This window comes from Nicotiana sylvestris, chromosome 4, assembly GCF_000393655.2.
Source record: "Nicotiana sylvestris chromosome 4, ASM39365v2, whole genome shotgun sequence".
Taxonomy (NCBI): Eukaryota; Viridiplantae; Streptophyta; class Magnoliopsida; order Solanales; family Solanaceae; genus Nicotiana; species Nicotiana sylvestris.
In genome coordinates this window covers 180127868-180147815 of record NC_091060.1, presented here as the reverse complement: position 1 = coordinate 180147815, position 19948 = coordinate 180127868, and the positions used below count along the sequence as shown (strand labels likewise).

Sequence of the window (19948 nt, the reverse complement as noted above, 5' to 3'; positions counted from 1 at the left end):
TTTCTTTTTTTCTTTTTTTTTTTTTTGTTGTGGTCGAATCTTATGGAGATTGTCTACGTATCATGCCCCCGCATGAATCAGACCTTGCGTAGTTCGGACCACTAAAAGATAAGCAATACTAAACATTTTTTTTTCAATTTTTCATATTAAAACAAACTGGGTTTCAAAGGTTTGAAGATGACCTACAAACTGAAAATCAAACAACCCACATATTCTAATTAAAAGATTTACAAACTCCAAAACAAATGGCCAGCTTCCTTTCCCCGTTTGACAAATGCAACCAAACGACTATTTTTGCAAATGTGACCCCTTCCCAATCTCACATGAATTTTGAGGCCGGGGAGGATTATTTTACGACACTTTACAAACTTGTCCGTTCTTTTACGAAAATAACCTTTCGACAACTGAAAGATACTCTAAGGCTATTTTGGCAAGAACGGTTTAAGACACTGTCGAAGCTGGCTCGGCTTATTTTTGACTAAAAATTCAAACGGTATTCGCCTGACCGCTGACTCTTTGTTTTTTTTTTCAAATTACAATAAAAACCTGGTGTTGCAAACACGGCCCTTCAGCGCCTCAGGGACGAAGATTTTTAAGGCTGTGAGGGTCAACTGGACCAAATCTTGAAAAATGACCCGAAGGTGGCTATTTATGCAAAGTCAGCCTTCCGGCGTCCCTTTCGAGAACATTCGGCTATTTATGACAAAACAGCATCACCTGACTTATTTATTGTTTTTCGAATTAGAAAAGTCAATATTGCAAACACGGCCTTTCAACGTCTCGGGGGCGAAGATTTTTAAGGCTGTGGGGGTCAACTGGACCAAATCTTTAACGTGACCCAAAGAGTGGCTGCTTATGCAAGGTTAGCCTTCTGGCATCCCTTTCGGGAACATTCGGCTATGTTTTGACAAAACAGCATCACCCGACTTCTTAATGACAGAATTAAAATTTTGACACATCTTTTTATTATTATTTATTTGTTTTTGGCTTTTTAGCAAAAGAGTGGGTTGGACCCGAGGAGGGCTGCCTACGTATCTCACATCCGGTGAGAATCAAACTCGTGTAGTTCGGGTGGTCATGAATAAAGTAAATAAACTAATTTTAAATTATTCTTTTTTTGAATTCGTGAAAGAACTGCTTTAACAGAATAAAGGAAGTACTTTTTTTTTGGATTTTTTTATTGATTTTATTTTTTTGAAAGAAAGACTTCAAAGAATTCCTTTTCTTTTGATTTGAACTTTGAGAATTTCAAAAGTAAAAGGAAGATATTTTTTTTTCTGAATTTTCATTTTTTTTTCTTATTCTAAAGAAAAAAAGAAAATATTTTTTTGGAATTTTATCTTTAATGAAAGAAATGCTTCTAAAAAATATTTTTTTGAATTTTGAATTTTCTTTTCAATTTTGAAAGAAGAATCAAAATATTTTTGGTTTTTTTTTAAAAGAAAACATTTTTTTTATCAACAATGGAAAATAAAGATATTTATATATATTTTTGCAAGACATATCTTTTCGGAATTTTACTTTGAATTTTCTTGGCAAGACAAATACTCTTTGCAACAAATAAAGATATATATATCTTTTTGGAAATAAAAAAAAACTTTCGGATTTATATATATATATATATATATATATATATATATATATATATATATATATATATATTTGCGACAAATAATGAAAGACTCTTTTTTTATTTTTTGCATTTTTTTTTGCATTTTCATAAACAAATAAATAATAAAAATAAAAATAAAAAACTATTTTAAAAATAAGACTCTTTTTCATTTTCATTTTCAAGGCAAGACAAACTATATATTTTTTTTTGAAAAACAAAACAGAACAACGACTTTTTTTCTTTTCTTAGCTTTTAATAAAACAAACTAATAAGACATTTTTTTTCATTTTCTTAAAATTTCGGCAGAGTTTTGACAGTATTTGGGCATTTGTTTTCTTTTCAAAAATAAACAATCAATTCCCTAACCGCTATTTCGTTTTTTTTCAATTTCAAAATATTATTCCTGATATTCACAAGTCAGTCAACACGCAAGTCCGAATCAAATAAATGCGCAAGTAGTAGCAAGTAAGATGCATCAGGATGGTCATTTTCATTTTTGGTACACCTGTCCTAGACAGACCCGACCCCTGTGTTGAGTCCCCTAAGTCAAATGCAACGTGATGCAAATAAGCGTTCCTACTAGGGATCCGGCATGAGGTTTCGTTATACTAGGTTTATAACCTGGGTATATGTTCTAGACTGTGTACCCGAGCGGACAACTCGAGTCGAGGAGGGGGCAACTTACCGGGAACCAAAAGGCCATCCGGCTTCGTAACTTATCCGTCCTCTTTCTTATTTCAGGTATTGACACTAACAGAATAGGGAGCCTCGACCAGCGAGCTTCTCCCCGGAGGTAAGAAGAGAAAGGTTTCGGCACAGTTTATATGTACAGTTCAAATAATATCAAAGCGGTAAAAGCAGCATTTAGCACATTAGGCTCAAATATGTAAAAATCAGATAAAACCAAATATAACAATTTATCTAAGCTCGAATTCTAACCCTGAACCAGTGGTTATGGGTTCAAACTTTTATTCCCCAGCAGAGTCGCCAGAGCTGTCACACCTCCTTTTTACGTACCCGAGAGGGTACAAGGGAGTTTTTCCAATTAAAGGACAATCGAAACAGGATTGGTTTATTTATTTCAGAGTCGCCACTTGGGAGATTTAGGGTGTCCCAAGTCACCAATTTTAATTCCGAATCGAGGAAAAGAATGACTCCATATTACAGTTTGCGTACCAGAAATCCGGATAAGGAATTCTGTTAACCCGGGAGAAGGTATTAGGCATTCCCGAGTTCCGTGGTTCTAGCACGGTCGCTCAACTGTCATATTCGACTTTATTATCTGATTTAATACATGTTGAACCTATGTGCAAAAATTTAACTTTTAACCGCTTTTATCATTTACTGTTATTTTTATCAAGAATTGCAACATCGTGGAAACACATCTCGAACCACGTCACATCAATGCGCCCGTGGTTGTTGGCGTATTTCAACTATGTTAAGATTTGGATTTAGGTCACATAAATGTGCACCCGAGTTTAAGAAAATTAAATTATTAAAGGCGCGGCTAAAGCGACTAGCGTATCATTTACTTTGAGTAGGGCCGTGGAATTTTGCTAAACGGTCCATCCCGAAGTCTAAGCAATGTTAAAGTAAATATTTACTGAGGGCCCCGCAATTTTGTATATTTATTCGGCGAGGCTCATCTCGTTCTTATTTTTTTTAAAAGGAATTTGCAACGCCGTGGACATGCATCTCGAACCACGTCACAATCAATGTACCCGTGATCAGAGACACATTTCAACTCCGTTGAGATTTGGATTTGGGTCACATAAATGTGCACCCGAATTTAAGAAAGTAATTTAATTAAATCGCGTCTAAAGAGGCTAACGCGTTATTATCTTCGGGGAAGACAGTGAAATTCACTAAACAGTCCATCCCAAATTCTAAGTATTTATTATGACTAATTATTGAGGGCCCCGCGATTTGCATTTTTATTTAGCGAGGCTCGTCTCATTGTCTTTAAAAGGATAAACCTACAATGACTATGTTTTCTATTAAGTTCGTCTCTAAAATAAAAGAAAATCTCTTAAATTATTTACATGCTGAAAAAACGTAACTTATTAGTTATTAAGTTACGACTAATGTGAACGGAACATTGCGATCGCGTTTGTACAAGAAAAACTGCTTTAATTCTACATTCTATTATTTACTAATGCTATAACATGAGATAGATACACAATAATACCAAAAACAGATTAATTATTCTCCGATTAATTTAAACTAACATTATTAGATGAAGAAATTATACATATGCAACCTCATTACTCATTAATCATTCAACTACATCTTTATACAAAGAAAGAAAAATTATATTCAACCACAAATCTAAACAGGAGGAATTCAACAGGAACAAAGCCTGATTAATATTTCATATTTTGCTTCAAGCCGAGATTGTACAAATGTGTACCTGAAAACAGCAGTACAAGAACAAAAGAAGGAGAAGTCACAGCAATAATACCACAGCAACAGCAAATTCAGCAACACCGCAAACCAGTAACAACCAGTAGAATAACCCAGTAACAGATTGAAAACTCAGCAATACCAAAGTGCAATCACAATCAAAGCAGAGGAGAGAAAAGATACAAGATGCAGTAGTTTCTGATTTTTGAATAACACTCGAAGAAAAGCAAACTGAATTTATTCGAGTGAAAGTTAAAATTGCATTTCTCTTTTACTCTCAAAATGTTTCAAGTCTGTCCGCTCTCAAGTGTAAAAATCTCTCAATAATCTCCACCCTTTTTCTCTCAATGTTCAAGTCTAAGTTTTTTGTGTCAAATGACCCTGTATATATAGCAAGACAAGTCTTCAATTCCCAACCCCAAATTATTCCCCCAATGGCATGTTTTGTACCCACTACTTAATGTTTTCTTTATTTTAAACCTTGTCCCCCATGCCTACATTAAATAAATACATCAACCCCAACCCATTATAATTTGTCCCACATGCCTAACATAAACAAATACAATATTCCCCTCCACTACATTATGTTTTGTCCTATTATGTTAAACAATTATATCAAACACCACCCCGTTATATTTTGTCTCCCATGCCTACATAAACGATTATAATAATGTTCAATTACCAAAATACCCCTCCGACCTTATTGCAATTACCATTCTACCCCCGAACGGATTGCAATTTACCAAACTACCCCATCAGCCCTAAACAATCAATTAATCATAACTTAACCAAAATATAGTCAAGATGACCAATTTCTCAACAATCTTCAACAACAAATTACACGAACATGATGAACAACACAACTCAAAATTAATGGAAGTAAATTAACCATATCGGGAACCAATCCTGGTTAACTTAGACCAAAAAATGAATGAACAAAGAAACAACAAAATACATGATTCAAACTAAATCAACAAATCAAAAACAAACATAAACTCACATTAAATCACTGGATTCAACATGAACTTCAAACAAAGATGAACATGAACTAAATCTATTTTTAAACAACAAACATGACGGATTCAAACGATTCAAACAACATTAATAATTTCTGGAAAATACATAACAACATGAAACAAATTGAAGAAATAATTAATTAAATTTCAATTTGAATCTAACAAGCATTAAACTAACAAATATTCACTTAAACAATAATACAAACATGAAATAAACATGAAAAACAACTAATTAAACTTCCATTTTGAAATCTGAAAATTAATTTAACAAAACATATGAACATGAACAAAACCAAAAATCAAATATCTACCGATTTTAGATTCGAGAAATATCAAAACGAAATACGGACAAACATAAAACTCAAAATCTACTAACCGGATCGAAAGAAATATGTACGGACTATTTTGACGAACCTCGAATGGGAATGAATCTGTCCGGACTCAACGACGAGCTCAACGACCTTTTAAATTTGACGAACTCAAAACGACGCTCGACGAGCTCGACCAAACAATGCTGGCGATGGCGATTGCGAAGGCGATGGGACACCCTCGAAATGGTGGCAGCAGTGCGAGGAAGATACAACAACTGCGATGGCGATTTATGGCTGGACGCAGCAGCTGCTACAGTGACGACGCAGAGCGGCAGCAGCTTGGCCATGGAAACGACCAGCTCTCCTTGCAGCGATAAAACCAACCCTCCGTCCGGTGGTGCCTCACGGCGGACAGCGCTGGTATGACTGATATGTTGGTGGTTACTACCACCGCAGGATTCACCAGTGGTTCCTCGCATTCCCAGCTTTGCACGTTGGCTTATCAACTCCTTCTTGTGCTTGCGACGAAATGTTACGCGTGCCAATAGTGGAGAAGAATGGCGATGGCTTTAGAGTGGTTCGTGGTTGACGACGCAGAAGCAGTAGCAGGTTGCTCGTCAATGGCAGACGCGAGGGGGAAGTTGGTTTTTCCGGCGATTAGAGAGGTCATTTGGAGGTGAGGAAGAAGATGAAGGCGTGAGAGGTCGTTTGGTGTAGCTAAGGAGGGGTCGTTTGGTGTAGCTAGGGAGGTTCGATGACGGGGGAACGGGCAGCCATGGTTGGGAGCTTAGAGTTTGAAGGTTTGGAGAGGAAGAAGATGGAGGGGGGCGGGTAGGCTTAGGTCTTTTTAAGGTTTTTGTTTTGTGTTTTGCTTTGTGTTAGGCCAAAAATGAAGAGTGGGTGTTGGGTTAATGGGTTAATGGGGCGGACCGGGTCGACCCGGTCTGAAGTGGACTGGGTCATGGGGAAGATTGGGCAATTATTTGGGCCTATGGTTTGAAAATTGAAGAAGTGGCCCAATCCGATTTTTCTTTGTATTTTTGTTCTCTTTTCTTCTTTTATTTTCTAAAACTAAATTATAAAAATACTTAAATTATTATTAAGAACTAAATTAAGTTATAAAAGCGCAAATTAACTCCCAATAACAATTAACGCACAATTAAGTAATAATTAAGCATAAAATTGTTCATTTGGACATTAAATGCTAAAAATGCAAAAGATGCCTATTTTTGTAATTTTTAATTTTTGTAAAACTAATTTAATTACTAACAATTGTAGAATTAAATCCTACATGCAAAATGCGACATATTTTTGTATTTTTTATTAATTTAACAAATAAGCAAACACAGACAACTACAAATAATTATCCGAAAATATCACAAAATCTCACAAAATTGCACACCAAGGAAAATCATTTGATTTTGAATTTTTTGGGATTAATTCTCATATAGGGCAAAAATCACGTGCTTACAGTGCCTACTAGTGCGAGCTAGGCAAGCCAATTAATTGCACAATTTACCTTTTTACCCATTTTATATTGATTAACAATTTCGAAATAATAACATTTAAACATCGGAATTTAACACGAGCGGAAGAAAGAAACAATAAGCTATCTGAACATGAATATCTAATACAACTGTTTCAGTCTCAACTACCCAGAACTGGTGTCACAGTTTCACACACGATCTAAGAATACTACAAATAAAGGTTTGAAAGAATTAAATACAACATTGTCTCTAGAAATACATGTAAGAAACAGAAAGGTAGATAGAAGGAGACGCCAAGGCCTACGAACGCCTGCAGGGCTACCTCGGGTCGCCTGATGAACAAGATTCAGTAATCTCACTACGGTCCGAAGTCTACAACACTGGGTCTGCACAAAAGAGTGCAGAGTATAGTATCAGCACAACCGACCTCATGTGCTGGTAAGTGCCTAGCCTTACCTCGGCTAAGTAGTGACGAGGTTAGGACCAGACTACCAAATAAACCTGTGCAGTTATATGATATACAACGGAAAGTAAATGTAATACTCCTCAAATTTATAAAAGTTTAGAGACACGCTAACTGTAGAACTAAATTATTACTATTTTTATTATTTTTATCTTGCCTATAGTGATGTGTGTGTGTGTGTGTGTGTGTGTATATTTGGATATACAATTAGAAAAATATTAATAATTTTACTATTATTAATTATTAAAAGTGGGCATCATTAATTATTAGTTTAAAAAAAAAGAAAAGGGGACTAAAAGCCCATAAAAGGGTTATTAGAAAATAGAGGCTTTAAGCCTTAAAGAGAAACAGAACTCACGTTCTGATTCTTCAAAAAGGGCGAAGGCTTTTGCCTTAGACGAAAAGCAGAACACTAAGTTTTGTTCGCTCACGAAGCAGAGCACGTAGGCAATGAAAAAAAAATACTAGGGTTCATCATAACTCACTTATTCTTGAACTCAGGTATGTAAAATCCCCTATTGTCAATTACCCTACAGTAGTAATAGGTAAGAATTGAATAGCTAATTCTCTTCTTCCTCTATATCATCAATAAAATTTCATAACTAGGTGTAGTACTTTAAAATTGATTGAAATGCACTGGTTGTTGTAGAATCGATTGTTTGACTGATGTCAATTGGACTGGGGCCTACGTATTGGCTCGAGAAATTTTGAGGTGAGTTGATATAACCCTTTACTAAAGTGGTTTAACTCACAAAAGCACACATACAAGGTGTTTGATGAATTTCTTAAAAGAGTTTATATTTACTTAATTGGAGCGGGTGAGTACTTATTAACTTAGAATTGTTCTAGCAAAATTTAATGTTCCCGCGCCTAATGGCAGCAAGTCCATTCCTGCTGCATCTTCTAGTCTGTAAGTATAAATTTAGTGTACTCTTATTTTACATGGAGAATAGAGGGATTTCCAAGTGTTTCTGTTGAAATTTTAATCAGACAGAATGGTTTGTTATTTGGTAAGCTTTGCATAGGAAGTCAAAGATCAAATTTTTAGATGACTTATTATGATATGTGTGCTTAAATTTTCAGATTTTTGCGTTATTCTTATATGTTATTTTCATGTTAAAAATTTATGAATAAGAAAGAATCTTTAGAAATACTTTTACATGTTTATTTCATTCTTATGTCATACTTTACATTTAAGGACACCAGCATGAGCATGTACACGATGTTCTATAAATAAAAGATTTAGACTTGAAAAGTCATAAAAAGAAGTTTTAGAAAGAAAAGATTTTTGGGAGTATCCTTTATTCTGAGATGGGGTCATCGTACAGGCCGAGGGTCCTGACCAAGGCGTTGACTTCCTAAAACTACTTGTGCCAAAGTAGGGAGCACACAAGCCGAGGGTCTCGTTGCTGAGAATTTACTTAGCCATGCTAAGGTATGATACATGAACGCTAAGAACCATAAAGCGAGTGGCACCTCGTGGATTGGGCCTATTCGATCAGGTTGGGATCGAACCTGTGCCGATCACACGGTGACTGAGACAGAATTAAGTCAGGATAGTTGGAACTCCCAAAGTATAAAGTGAAGTATTTTTTTAAAGAAAGAAAAAAAAAAGAATTTCTTTTAGAATATTCATAAAATGCTATTATGCAATTATTTTAGAATTATTCTTATAAGCTTTATATTTTACATGCATTTAGAACCTTTGCTTGTAATGTATATGTCACACCTTCTTTTTCCTACACCCCGGAAGGGGTGTATAATAAGGGAGTTTTTTCCAACTTAAAGTGACAATCGAAACGGGATTATTTATTAAGAATCAGAGTCGCCACTTGGGATAATTTATGGTGTCCCAAGTCACCGGTTCAAATCCCGAATCGAGGAAAAGATTGACTCTGTATATCAGTCTGCGAACACAGAAATCCGGGTAAGGAATTTTGTTAATCCGGGAGAAGGTATTAGGCATTCCCGAGTTCCGTGGTTCTAGCACGGTCGCTCAACCGTTATAATCGGTCTATTATCTAATTTTAATACATGTTTTAACCTATGGTTCAATTTTAACTTTATAACCGCTTTAATTAATTATTAGGAAGATTCAACATTATTTAAAACACGCCCTGAATCTTCCGTGACACATCTGACCTGAAAATTTCTAAGTCAAGAAAATCTTCCGTGAACCATTAGCTTCCGTGACACTTCATGCATAAGAAAATCTCTAAAAAGCAATCATCTGACCTTAGCTCCTTCGTACCATTATTCTACGGCTCCTAAGATGAATCTAACGAGAAAAGCAAAATGACAAAATTTCTAATGAAACAAATAACAATAATAAACAATAGTTCTCCTAACATGGATAAACATATCAGATAGGACAAAACATTAAAATCAAAAATAAAATGACTAAAACATTGACATACGAGGCATCATGGAAATCAACGGACGAATTGTTAAGGAAGAACAGGACACACCTTTTTGAAATAAACTTTCTTTAGTTTATTGATATAAAATTCTTCCAAGTTCAAATTACAGAAGGATGGTGCCAGCTATAACTTGAAGGCGGACATGACGTCGGGATAGAGTTCAAATAGCCTCGACGGAGCTTCGAACCTCGACTCCAAACCGCACTCGAAACTCGCCGGAAAAAACCTCAGATCCAACTCGGAAAGCTTAAACAGAGCAGCGGCTGTAAGGTGAAGGGAGTGAGAAGAAGGGGGTGGTGTGTGACAGTAACGAGGGAGAGGTACAGTAACCGCGCCGATGGAGCTAGTCGAGAATGACGTTGGTTGTTACTGCTTTCTGGCGGACTCTGGTAGCGGCTGTGGTGGTCGTTTGGAGAAGGTTCAGCCGCTAGCTTCTCTAAAGGTGTGGTTTGGATTTTTTCGTTGGCTTTGTCATGAAGAAGATGAAGAAGCTACGTGGGGATGGGGTCGTTTATGGCCGCTGAAGCTTTCTTCAAGTCTGTGAAGAAGAAAAGAAAACCGGGGGGGGGAGGGTCTCAGTCCCAAAAAAACGGCGGATCCAAGTTTTTTTTTGTGTAGGTTTTTAGGTGTAGGTCACTATTTAGGCATTAGGTAATATTATATAGGGGTAGAGATTAGGTTAGAGTTATGGGCCTAGGAATTATGGGCTTGAAAATTATGGGCTAGGTCCAAAATTAGGCCTAGAAATGAGTTGCTTGAGTCCAAGTTTTATTCTTTTCTCCGCGAACAAGAATAAAATACGACCTCGTTTATTAATTAGTCCTACTTAAGTAAAATAGCTGTTAAAATAAGACTGACTATTAAAATAAACTATTTTTTTTGTGTTTTTCAAGATTAAAAATGACTACAAAAATATTAATAAAACTATTTTTTGTAATTTTTATTTTCTTGTAATAAATAAAGTAAAAGAGTCAAATTAATTAAAATAGCTATATTAGGCCTAAATTAAATATCTACATGCTAAAATATAAAAAATCTTGGGGAGGGTCAAAAATCACATGTCTACAGTATATGTTATTAAAGTTTTGCCCCATGTTATTGAGACTCACTGAGTACAATGGATGGTACTGACGTTCTCTTTTGGGAACCTACGTTGGTCTGTGGTACAATGTAGGAACCGAATTTGCAGGCGAGTAGGCTACGAGTTAGGACTTCCTCTATTCCAGTGCTATTGGTGAGCTCCGCTTTTGTTCGTGGAGTATTCCTTATAGTCATTTTTATTTAGCTATTTCTTTGTTTACTTAGAGAACTAGCCAGGAAATCTCAAGTCCTGAGTAGTGTGTCAGTTTATCAGTAGAGGCTTCATAGACATAGTTGTTGGGTCAAGATTCAGATGTTTTTTTTTATAATAACTTAGCAGTAATTCAGTAGTTACTACGAATAAAGTTTTGGAATTGATTTATTTAAATTAATCAAAAGTATTTGGTTAGAGTATTGCCTTGTTGCATGTAAAGTTTGGAGTTATAATAGATTTGATAAGCAGAGATGGTTCGCTCGGTCATGTTTAGTGATTGAGTGTCGCTCCCGGCTTGTTCAGAAAATGGGTCGTGACAAACTTGGTATCAGAGCCTCAGGTTTATGGAGTCCTAGGGGTCTATGAAGCCATGTTAGTAGAGTCTTGTTTATGGATATGAAGCGCACCATACTTATAAACAGGAGGCTACAAACATTTAGGAAAAATCTCATTTTTTGTCATACTTTAGATCGTGCAGTAGATCATACCTCTATGAAATTATCTAATGTATTCGTTCTCCACAACTCGCAGAAATGGCTCGTACTCGCAACTCTGACACCGACACTCAGGATGCTGCTCAAGAAACTATTGCTACTATTGTAGCTCAAGGCAGAACTAAAAAGGCTTCAACTCAGAAAAGGAGAGGTAAATCCACAAAGGGTGTTCAAGTACCCCAGGTTGAACATGTAGAAGGGGTGGAGCATGATGAGCAAGTACTTCAGGATCCAACGCCACCCCCAATAGCAGCTTCGACTCAAACAACTGTATCCCCGGATGTGGGTCAGATGTTTAATGCAGTCAACAGTGCTATGGAGATGTTTAAAGCCTTTATGGCCAACCAGAACGAGAGAAGAGATGAGATTCCACCTCAATCAAATAGACAGAACAATTCTGAGTCATCAAGAGTGAATGAATTTTTGAAGTTGAGTCCTCCAGTGTTCCATGGTTCTGTAGTTGATGAAGATCCAATGTTATGGATGGAGGGTGTTAAGAAAGCCCTCCGAGTGATGAAAGCATTTGATGATGAAGTTGTGAGCTAGCTGCTTACCAGCTTAGAGATGTGGTCGGCGCTTGGTTTGAGATGTGGGAAAAGGAAAGAGATGAAGATGATGGTCTGTCTACTTGGGATTTGAAGAGGCCTTCATGGAACTTTATCCCAGAAGAGGATAGAGAAGCTAAGGCTACAGAGTTCGAACAGCTCAAGCAAGGGAATAAAAGTGTGCAAGAATACTACATGGAATTCATAAGGTTAGCTAAGCATGCTCCTCACATGGTGAAGACTGAAAAAGCAAAGATTCGCAAGTTTGTTGGCAGTTTAGCTTACCACATTAAGGATATGACATCAGCTACAACAGTAGGGATGGAAGCCTTCTCCTCTGTTGTGGGATTTTCCAAGCACTTAGAGAAAGACAGACAACTAAGGAGAGAAGAAAAAGAGCATAACAAGAAAGCCTGGACAATGGTCAAGTTTAATGGTACATCCAGTGGAAGTGGAAGGGATTCCACTAATAAGGAGTCATTAGCACCAGCTCAGTCCAGTCATCAGTCATGTGGTGGGCCTTCCTTCAGACGTACTCAGAGTTATGGAAATCAGTCTCGCCAGAATCAAAATTTTAGGACATCATCCTCACATAGCCAGAGTCATACTGAGCAACATTCACACCAGCAAAGTCTTTGTGGAACATGTAAGCGACAACATGCAGGTCAGTGTAAGCTCGGGTTTCATGGTTGCTACCATTGTGGAGACATTGGTCATATAAAGGCCAACTGCCCAAAGTTGCGACGTAATTTCAGTGGTGTATCAACTCGTCCTTCTAGTTCCTCAGCTACTGCAGTTGCACCCCCTCAGGCTCGTGGTTCTCATAATTAGACCGGGCATGGAGCAGGTAGAGGTGCAGACCGAGTTACTCAGGTAGGGGGACAACCCCAATTGTTTGCTACACTTGATCGTCAGAGTGCAGAAGTATCTGCAGAAGTTATTACAGGTATACTTTTAGTCTGCTCATATAATGTTTATGCCATAATGGATCCAGGTTCAACATTTTCATATGTGACTCCATACTTTGCAATTAATCTCGGACTAGAACCTGAACAACTTAGTGAGACATTCCTAGTATCTACTCTAGTTGGCGAGTCAGTGAAAGTCACCAGAGTCTATAGAGGTTGTTTAGTTTCGGTCTAAGGTCGCAACACCAAAGCCGATCTCATAGAGTTAGAAATAATGGATTTTGATGTGATCATGGGTATGGATTGGTTGTCTTCCTGTTATGCCATGTTAGATTGTCATGCCAAGATAGTCAGGTTCCAATTTCCAAATGAAGAAGTCTTAGAGTGGAAGGGTAACTCAACATCTCTTGTAGGTAAGTTTATTTCTTACCTTAAGGCACAACGGATGATCAGTAAAAGGTGTCTCGCCTATTTGGCTCACATTATTAATCCAGAATCAGAACCACCAGCTCTTTAGTCAGTGCCAGTTGTTAGAGAATTTCCAGAAGTTTTCCCAGATGACCTTCCCGGACTTCCTCCCGAAAGAATCATAGACTTCGGCATTGATCTCATGCCAGGCACTCAGCCCATATCTATACCTCCTTATAGGATGGCTCTAGCAGAACTTAATGAGTTGAGAGAACAGTTGAAAGACCTTCTTGACAAGGGTTTCATCAGACCGAGTGTTTCACCGTGGGGTGCCCCGGTCCTGTTTGTCAAGAAGAAAGATGGGTCTCTCAGAATGTGTGTTGACTATCGGCAGTTGAATAAAGTTACCATTAAGAACAAGTACCCACTGCCAAGAATTGATGATTTATTTGATCAACTCCAGGGTGAAAAGTACTTTTCAAAAATAGACTTGAGGTCGGGGTACCATCAGTTGAGAATCAGAAAAGAGGATATATCTAAAACAGCCTTTAGGACTCGCTACGGGCACTATGAATTTCTAGTGATGTCCTTCGGGTTGACAAATGCTCCAGCTGCATTCATGGACCTCATGAACAGAGTTTTCAAGCAATTCCTGGATATCTTTATTATTGTGTTTATAGACGATATTTTGGTATACTCCAAGAGCAAGGAAGAACATGCAGAACACCTTAGAATAGTCTTGCAGACCTTGAAGGAGAATGAGCTTTATGCCAAGTTTTCAAAATGTGAGTTCTGGTTGCAGTCAGTGGCATTCTTAGGCCATGTGGTATCTAGCGAAGGAATAAAAGTATACCCTCAGAAGACAGAAGCAGTCAAGAACTGGCCTAGGCCGACAACGCCAACCGAAATCAGGAGCTTCTTGGGGTTAGCTGGCTACTATAGAAGGTTTGTAGAGGGGTTTTCGTTACTTGCAGCTCCATTAACTAAGTTGACTCATAAAGCAGTTAAGTTCCAATGGTCAGACTCTTGTGAGCAGAGTTTTCAAGAGTTAAAGAAGAGGTTGACCACTACACCTATGTTAACCTTGCCGACAAGTTCGGGTGGGTTCATAGTGTATTGTGATGCCTCCAGAGTGGGCCTTGGTTGTGTTCTTATGCAAAATGAAAAATTTATTGCTTATGCTTCCAGGCAGTTAAAGAATCATGAAAAAAACTACCCCACACATGACTTGGAGCTTGCAGTAGTGGTGTTTGCATTAAAAATATGGCGACACTACCTTTATGGTGAGCATTCTGAAGTGTTTACAGATCACAAAAGTCTCCAGTATATTTTCAAGCAAAAAGAACTAAATTTGAGACAAAGAAGGTGGCTCGAGCTATTGAAAGATTATAACATCAATATCATTTATCACCCGGGCAAAGCTAATGTGGTAGCAGATACACTTAGTAGGAAATCAATGGGTGTCTTGGCCCATCTTGTAGTATAAAGGCGATTTTTGGGTCGAGAAATTCAAAAATTAGCAAATGATGGAATTAGATTGGATGAGACCGAAGAAGGAGATATAACTGCTTATGCCTTAGCACAATCCTCCCTTGTTGCGTATGTTAAGGCTAAGCAAGATGAAGATTCGTACTTATTGAAGTTAAAAGAAGGAGTCAGAAATAAAGAAATCACTGCCTTCACTCTAGGAAGTGACAGAGTTTTGAAGTTGAATGATCGGTTATGTGTGCCTGATGTAGATGGTCTTAGGAAGGCCATAATGGAAGAAACTCACAGTTCGAGATACTCTATCCATCCAGGTGCTACCAAAATGTATCTAGACTTGAAAGAGTTGTATTGGTGGAAAGGAATGAAGAAACAAGTAGCAGATTATGTGGCTAAATGTTTGAATTGCCAGCAAGTCAAAGCCGAGCATCAGAGGCCGGGTGGCCTAACTCAAGATATAAAGATACCACAGTGGAAGTGGGAGATGATTAATATGGATTTCGTAGTAGGTCTACCTCGTGCGTACCATAAGCATTATTCAATTTGGGTTATTGTAGACCGACTGATAAAGTCCGCGCATTTCCTACCAGTAAAGACGACAGATTTCGCAGAGCAGTATGCGCAGTTGTATATCAAAGAAATAGTCTGATTGCATGGTACTCCAGTTTCAATCATATCCGACAGAGGCCCTCAGTTTACAACGAATTTTTGGCAGGCATTTCAGAAAAAATTAGGTACCAAGGTCAATTTAAGCACTACTTTCCATCCACAGACCGATGGACAGGCAGAAAGAATCATTCAGACTCTCGAAGATATGCTGCGTGCGTGTGTTATAGATTTTAGAGGTAACTGGGATGATCACTTGCCACTTATAGAATTTGCTTACAATAACAACTATCAGGCCAGCATTGGTATGGCTCCTTATGAAGCATTGTATGGGCGGAGATGTAGGTCTCCAGTGGGCTGGTTTGAACTAGCAGAGGTGCCGTTGATTGGTCCAGAGTTTGTTTGTGAGGCCTTGGAGAAAGTTCAGCTAATTAGAGAAAGACTTAAAGCGGCTCAGAGTCATCAAAAGTCTTATTCTGACAAGAGGCATCGTGAGTTAGAGTTCATGGTTGGTGATAAGATGTTTTTGAAATTTCACCAATGAAAGGAGTTATAAGGTTTGGTAAGAAAGGGAAACTTAGCCCTAGATTTATCGGACCTTATGAAATTCTAGAAAAGAAAGGAAACGTGGCTTATAAGCTAGCGCTACCCATTGAGTTGTCCTCTGTTCATCCTGTCTTTCATGTGTCTATGCTTAGAAAGTACATCCATGATGAGTCACATATAATACCTGTCGATACCATAGAAATTAAGGAAGGCCTGACTTATGAAGAAGTACCTATAAAAATTCTCTATAGACAAGTAAGAAAGTTGAGAACAAAATATATAGCATCGGTAAAAGTTTTGTGGAGTAATCATGATTCAAAAGAAGCTACGTGGGAGATCGAGGAAGATATGAGAAAGAAATATCCATATTTATTTGAGGAAAAGGGTATGTGAACCTAGGTTTGGATTGACATTTATATTTCATTTATTAAATACAAGTTAGCAAGTATTTATGTCCTTCCTAGATTATATTTAGTTGTTGTAGTAATTTAGTTATGCCGTAGTATATTTAATTCATAAAGTGATTTACTTGTGCTAAAGTTGTTGTGCTTTAGATTCTTGTTAGTTATTGTGGTACTTCCTTGCCAGAGTGTGAGTAATTAATTTATGAGCTGCGTATGGTGCCTATGAATGGCCTGTTATGGTATATTTGGTTGTTGTTGACATAGTCGTGGTATTTGTGACATGGATATTTTTTTGGATAGTCCACTTTACAGGGAAACGCTGCCGAAATTTTTGAAAATTTAGGGAGTTAGCCAAAATTTTGAGTCCGTTGGAAGAGTGAGTAGTGCTAAGAAAAATTTAAGAGGTTCAAGGACCTAAGGGATGATTGTTAGCTTAAGAATAAGGCCCTAGCAACATTCGAGGACGAATGTTTTTAAGGAGAGAAGATTGTAATACTCCTCAAACCTCAAATTTATAAAAGTTTAGAGACACGCTAACTATAAAACTAAATTATTACTATTTTTATTATTTTTATCTTGCCTATAGTGATGTGTGTGTGTGTGTGTGTATGTGTGTGTGTGTGTGTATATATATATATATATATATATATATTTGGATATACAATTAGAAAAATATTAATAATTTTACTATTATTATATTAAATGTGGGCATCATTAATTATTAGTTTAAAAAAAGGAAAGGGGACTAAAAACCCATAAAAGGGCTATTGGAAAATAAAGGCTTTTAGCCTTAAAGAGAAACAGAACCCACGTTCTAATTCTTCAAAAAGGCGAAGGCTTTTGCCTTAGACGAAAAACAGAACACTAAGTTCTGTTCGCTCACGAAATAGAGCACGTAGGCAACGGAAAGAAAAATCCTAGGGTTCTTCATAACTCACTTATTCTTGAACTCAGGTATGTAAAATCCCCTATTGTCAATTACCCTACAGTAGTAATAGGTAAGAATTGAATAGCTAATTCCTTTCTTCCTCTATATCATCAATAAATTTCATAATTAGGTGTAGTACTTTAAAATTGATTGAAATGCACTGGTTGTTGTAGAATCGATTGTTTAACTGGTGTCAATTGGACTGGGGCCTACGTATTGGCTCGAGAAGTTTTGAGGTGAGTTGATATAACCCTTTACTACAGTGGTTTAACTCACAAAAGCACGCATACAAGGTGTTTGATGAATTTCTTAAAGGAGTTTATATTTACTTAATTAGAGCGGGTGAGTACTTATTAACTTAGAATTGTTCTAGCAAAATTTAGTGTTCTCGCGCCTAATGGCAGCAAGTCCATTCCTGCTGCATCTTCTAGTTTTGTAAGTATAAATTTAGTGTACTCTTATTTTACATGGAGAATAGAGGGATTTCCAAGTGTTTCTGTTGAAATTTCAATCAGGCAAAATGGTTTGTTATTTGGTAAGCTTTGCATAGGAAGTCAAAGATCAGATTTTTAGATGACTTATTATGATATGTGTGCTTAAATTTTCAGATTTTTGCGTTATTCTTATATGTTATTTTCATGTTGAAAATTTATGAATAAGAAAGAATCTTTAGAAATACTTTTACATATTTATTTCATTCTTATGTCATGCTTTACATTTAAGGACACCAACATAAGCATGTACATGTTGTTCTATAAATAAAAGATTTAGACTTGAAAAGTCACAAAAAGAAGTTTTAGAAAGAAATTTTTTTTGGGAGTATCCTTTATTCTGAGATGGGGTCATCGTACAAGCCGAGGGTCCTGACCAAGGCGTTGACTTCCTAAAACTACTTGTGCCAGAGTAGGGAGCACACGAGCCGAGGGTCTCGTTGCTGAGAATTTACTTAGTCATGCTAAGGGATGATACATGAGCGCTGAGAACCATGAAACGAGTGGCACCTCGTGGATTGGACCTATTCGATCAGGTTGGGATCGAACCCGTGCCGATCACACGGTGACTGAGACAGAATTAAGTCAGGATAGTTGGAACTCCCAAAGTATAAAGTGAAGTATTTTTTTAAAGAAAGAAAAAGAAAAGAATTTCTTTTAGAATATTCATAAACTGCTATTATGCAATTATTTTAGAATTATTCTTATAAGCTTTATATTTTACATGCATTTAGAACCTTTGCTCGTAATGTATATGTTATTAAAGTTTTGCCCCCTGTTGTTGAGACTCACTGAGTACAATAGATGGTACTGACGTTCTCTTTTGGGAACCTACGTTAGTCTGCGGTACAACGTAGGAACCGGATTTGTAGGCGAGCAGGCTACGAGTTAGGACTTTCTCTCTTCCAGTGCTATTGGTGAGCTCCGCTTTTGTTCGTGGAGTATTCCTATAGTCATTTTTATTTAGCTATTTCTTTGTTTACTTAGAGAACTGGCCAGGAAATCTCAAGTCATGAGCAGTGCGTCAGTTTATCAGTAGAGGCTTCATAGACATAGTTGTTGGGTCAAGATTTAGATGTTTTTTATAATAACTTAGCAGTAATTCAGTAGTTACTACGAATAAAGTTTTGGAGTTGATTTATTTAAATATTTAAATTAATCAAAAGTATTTGGTTAGAGTATTGCCTTGTTGCATATAAAGTTTGGAGTTATAATAGATTTGATAAGCAGAGATGGTTCGCTCGGTCATGTTTAGTGATCGAGTGTCGGTCCCGGCTTGTTTAGAAAATGGGTTGTGACAGTAAAGCAGAAATAAACAAGTAATGATGGGAGAGGGGAACATGCTTCGGGGAATAACAGGTAAGAACAAATTATCACAAGAACTATAAAGGAATCAAAATCCAACCACTAACAAGAGTAAGGAAAACAAAGACAGATTTCACTTTCTTTTCACATCTCGTGGTAGGCGTATCACCCGCTCCCATTTCGTTACATCTTGTGGTAGGCGTCCTAATGAGAGTCATGAGAATCGTACAGAAAATGCAGGCAATTAAATTATTAGTTGTGAATAATTTAATTGGTGAAGGTTATGGAAGAAGAGGAAGAAGAAAGGAGTGGCTGAAAGAATGGAGAAAAGAGGAGAAATCGTATGTTTTAGGGTTTTTTTACTCAGGGCTAATTTCGAAAATAAAAAAATTATAATGGATAAAAAAGTAAAATCTTTGGTCAAACCAAAATATCTTTTAAGCCAATTTCGAAAAGGAAAATTTTCGTATAGGAAACTATATTACCAAATATGTTCATAGTTTACATATTATCCGCCATGCTAATAGTATTTTTACAAAATATAAATAATTCATTAAATAAGGAATCATTGTATCTGTACACTTCCTTATTTTTCTTCCTTCATGGAGTTTGAAAGTTTCAAACAAAATCAATTATCAAGAAACCTAGAGTCGCAAAACCACAAATGTTGCCGAGATTTCGATTTTCATGGTGTAATTTGAAAAGTTTCAGAGTTATTTTTGCTTAAACTAATCATTGCAAATTTCCAAAAACGTGTTCAATGACACATGAATCGCTAAGGTGCTAAGTTTTTCTCGTTATCCCAGTTCACATATTAGCTGA

General features: G+C 36.9%; 1 protein-coding gene across 1 annotated transcript; it reads left to right on the top strand.

Annotated features, from left to right (window-relative positions):
* The first annotated feature begins 12087 nt into the window (after nt 1-12087).
* Nucleotides 12088-12876, top strand: LOC104223162 (uncharacterized). The gene has a single exon (XM_070174008.1). It carries the CDS (start codon nt 12088-12090, stop codon nt 12874-12876), a length of 789 nt encoding a protein of 262 aa, XP_070030109.1.
* The last annotated feature ends 7072 nt before the right edge of the window (nt 12877-19948 follow it).

Bases quoted from the DNA above. Each gene is read 5' to 3' on its own strand.
- LOC104223162 (XM_070174008.1), top strand. From the start codon at position 12,088: ATGTGGGAAAAGGAAAGAGATGAAGATGATGGTCTGTCTACTTGGGAT.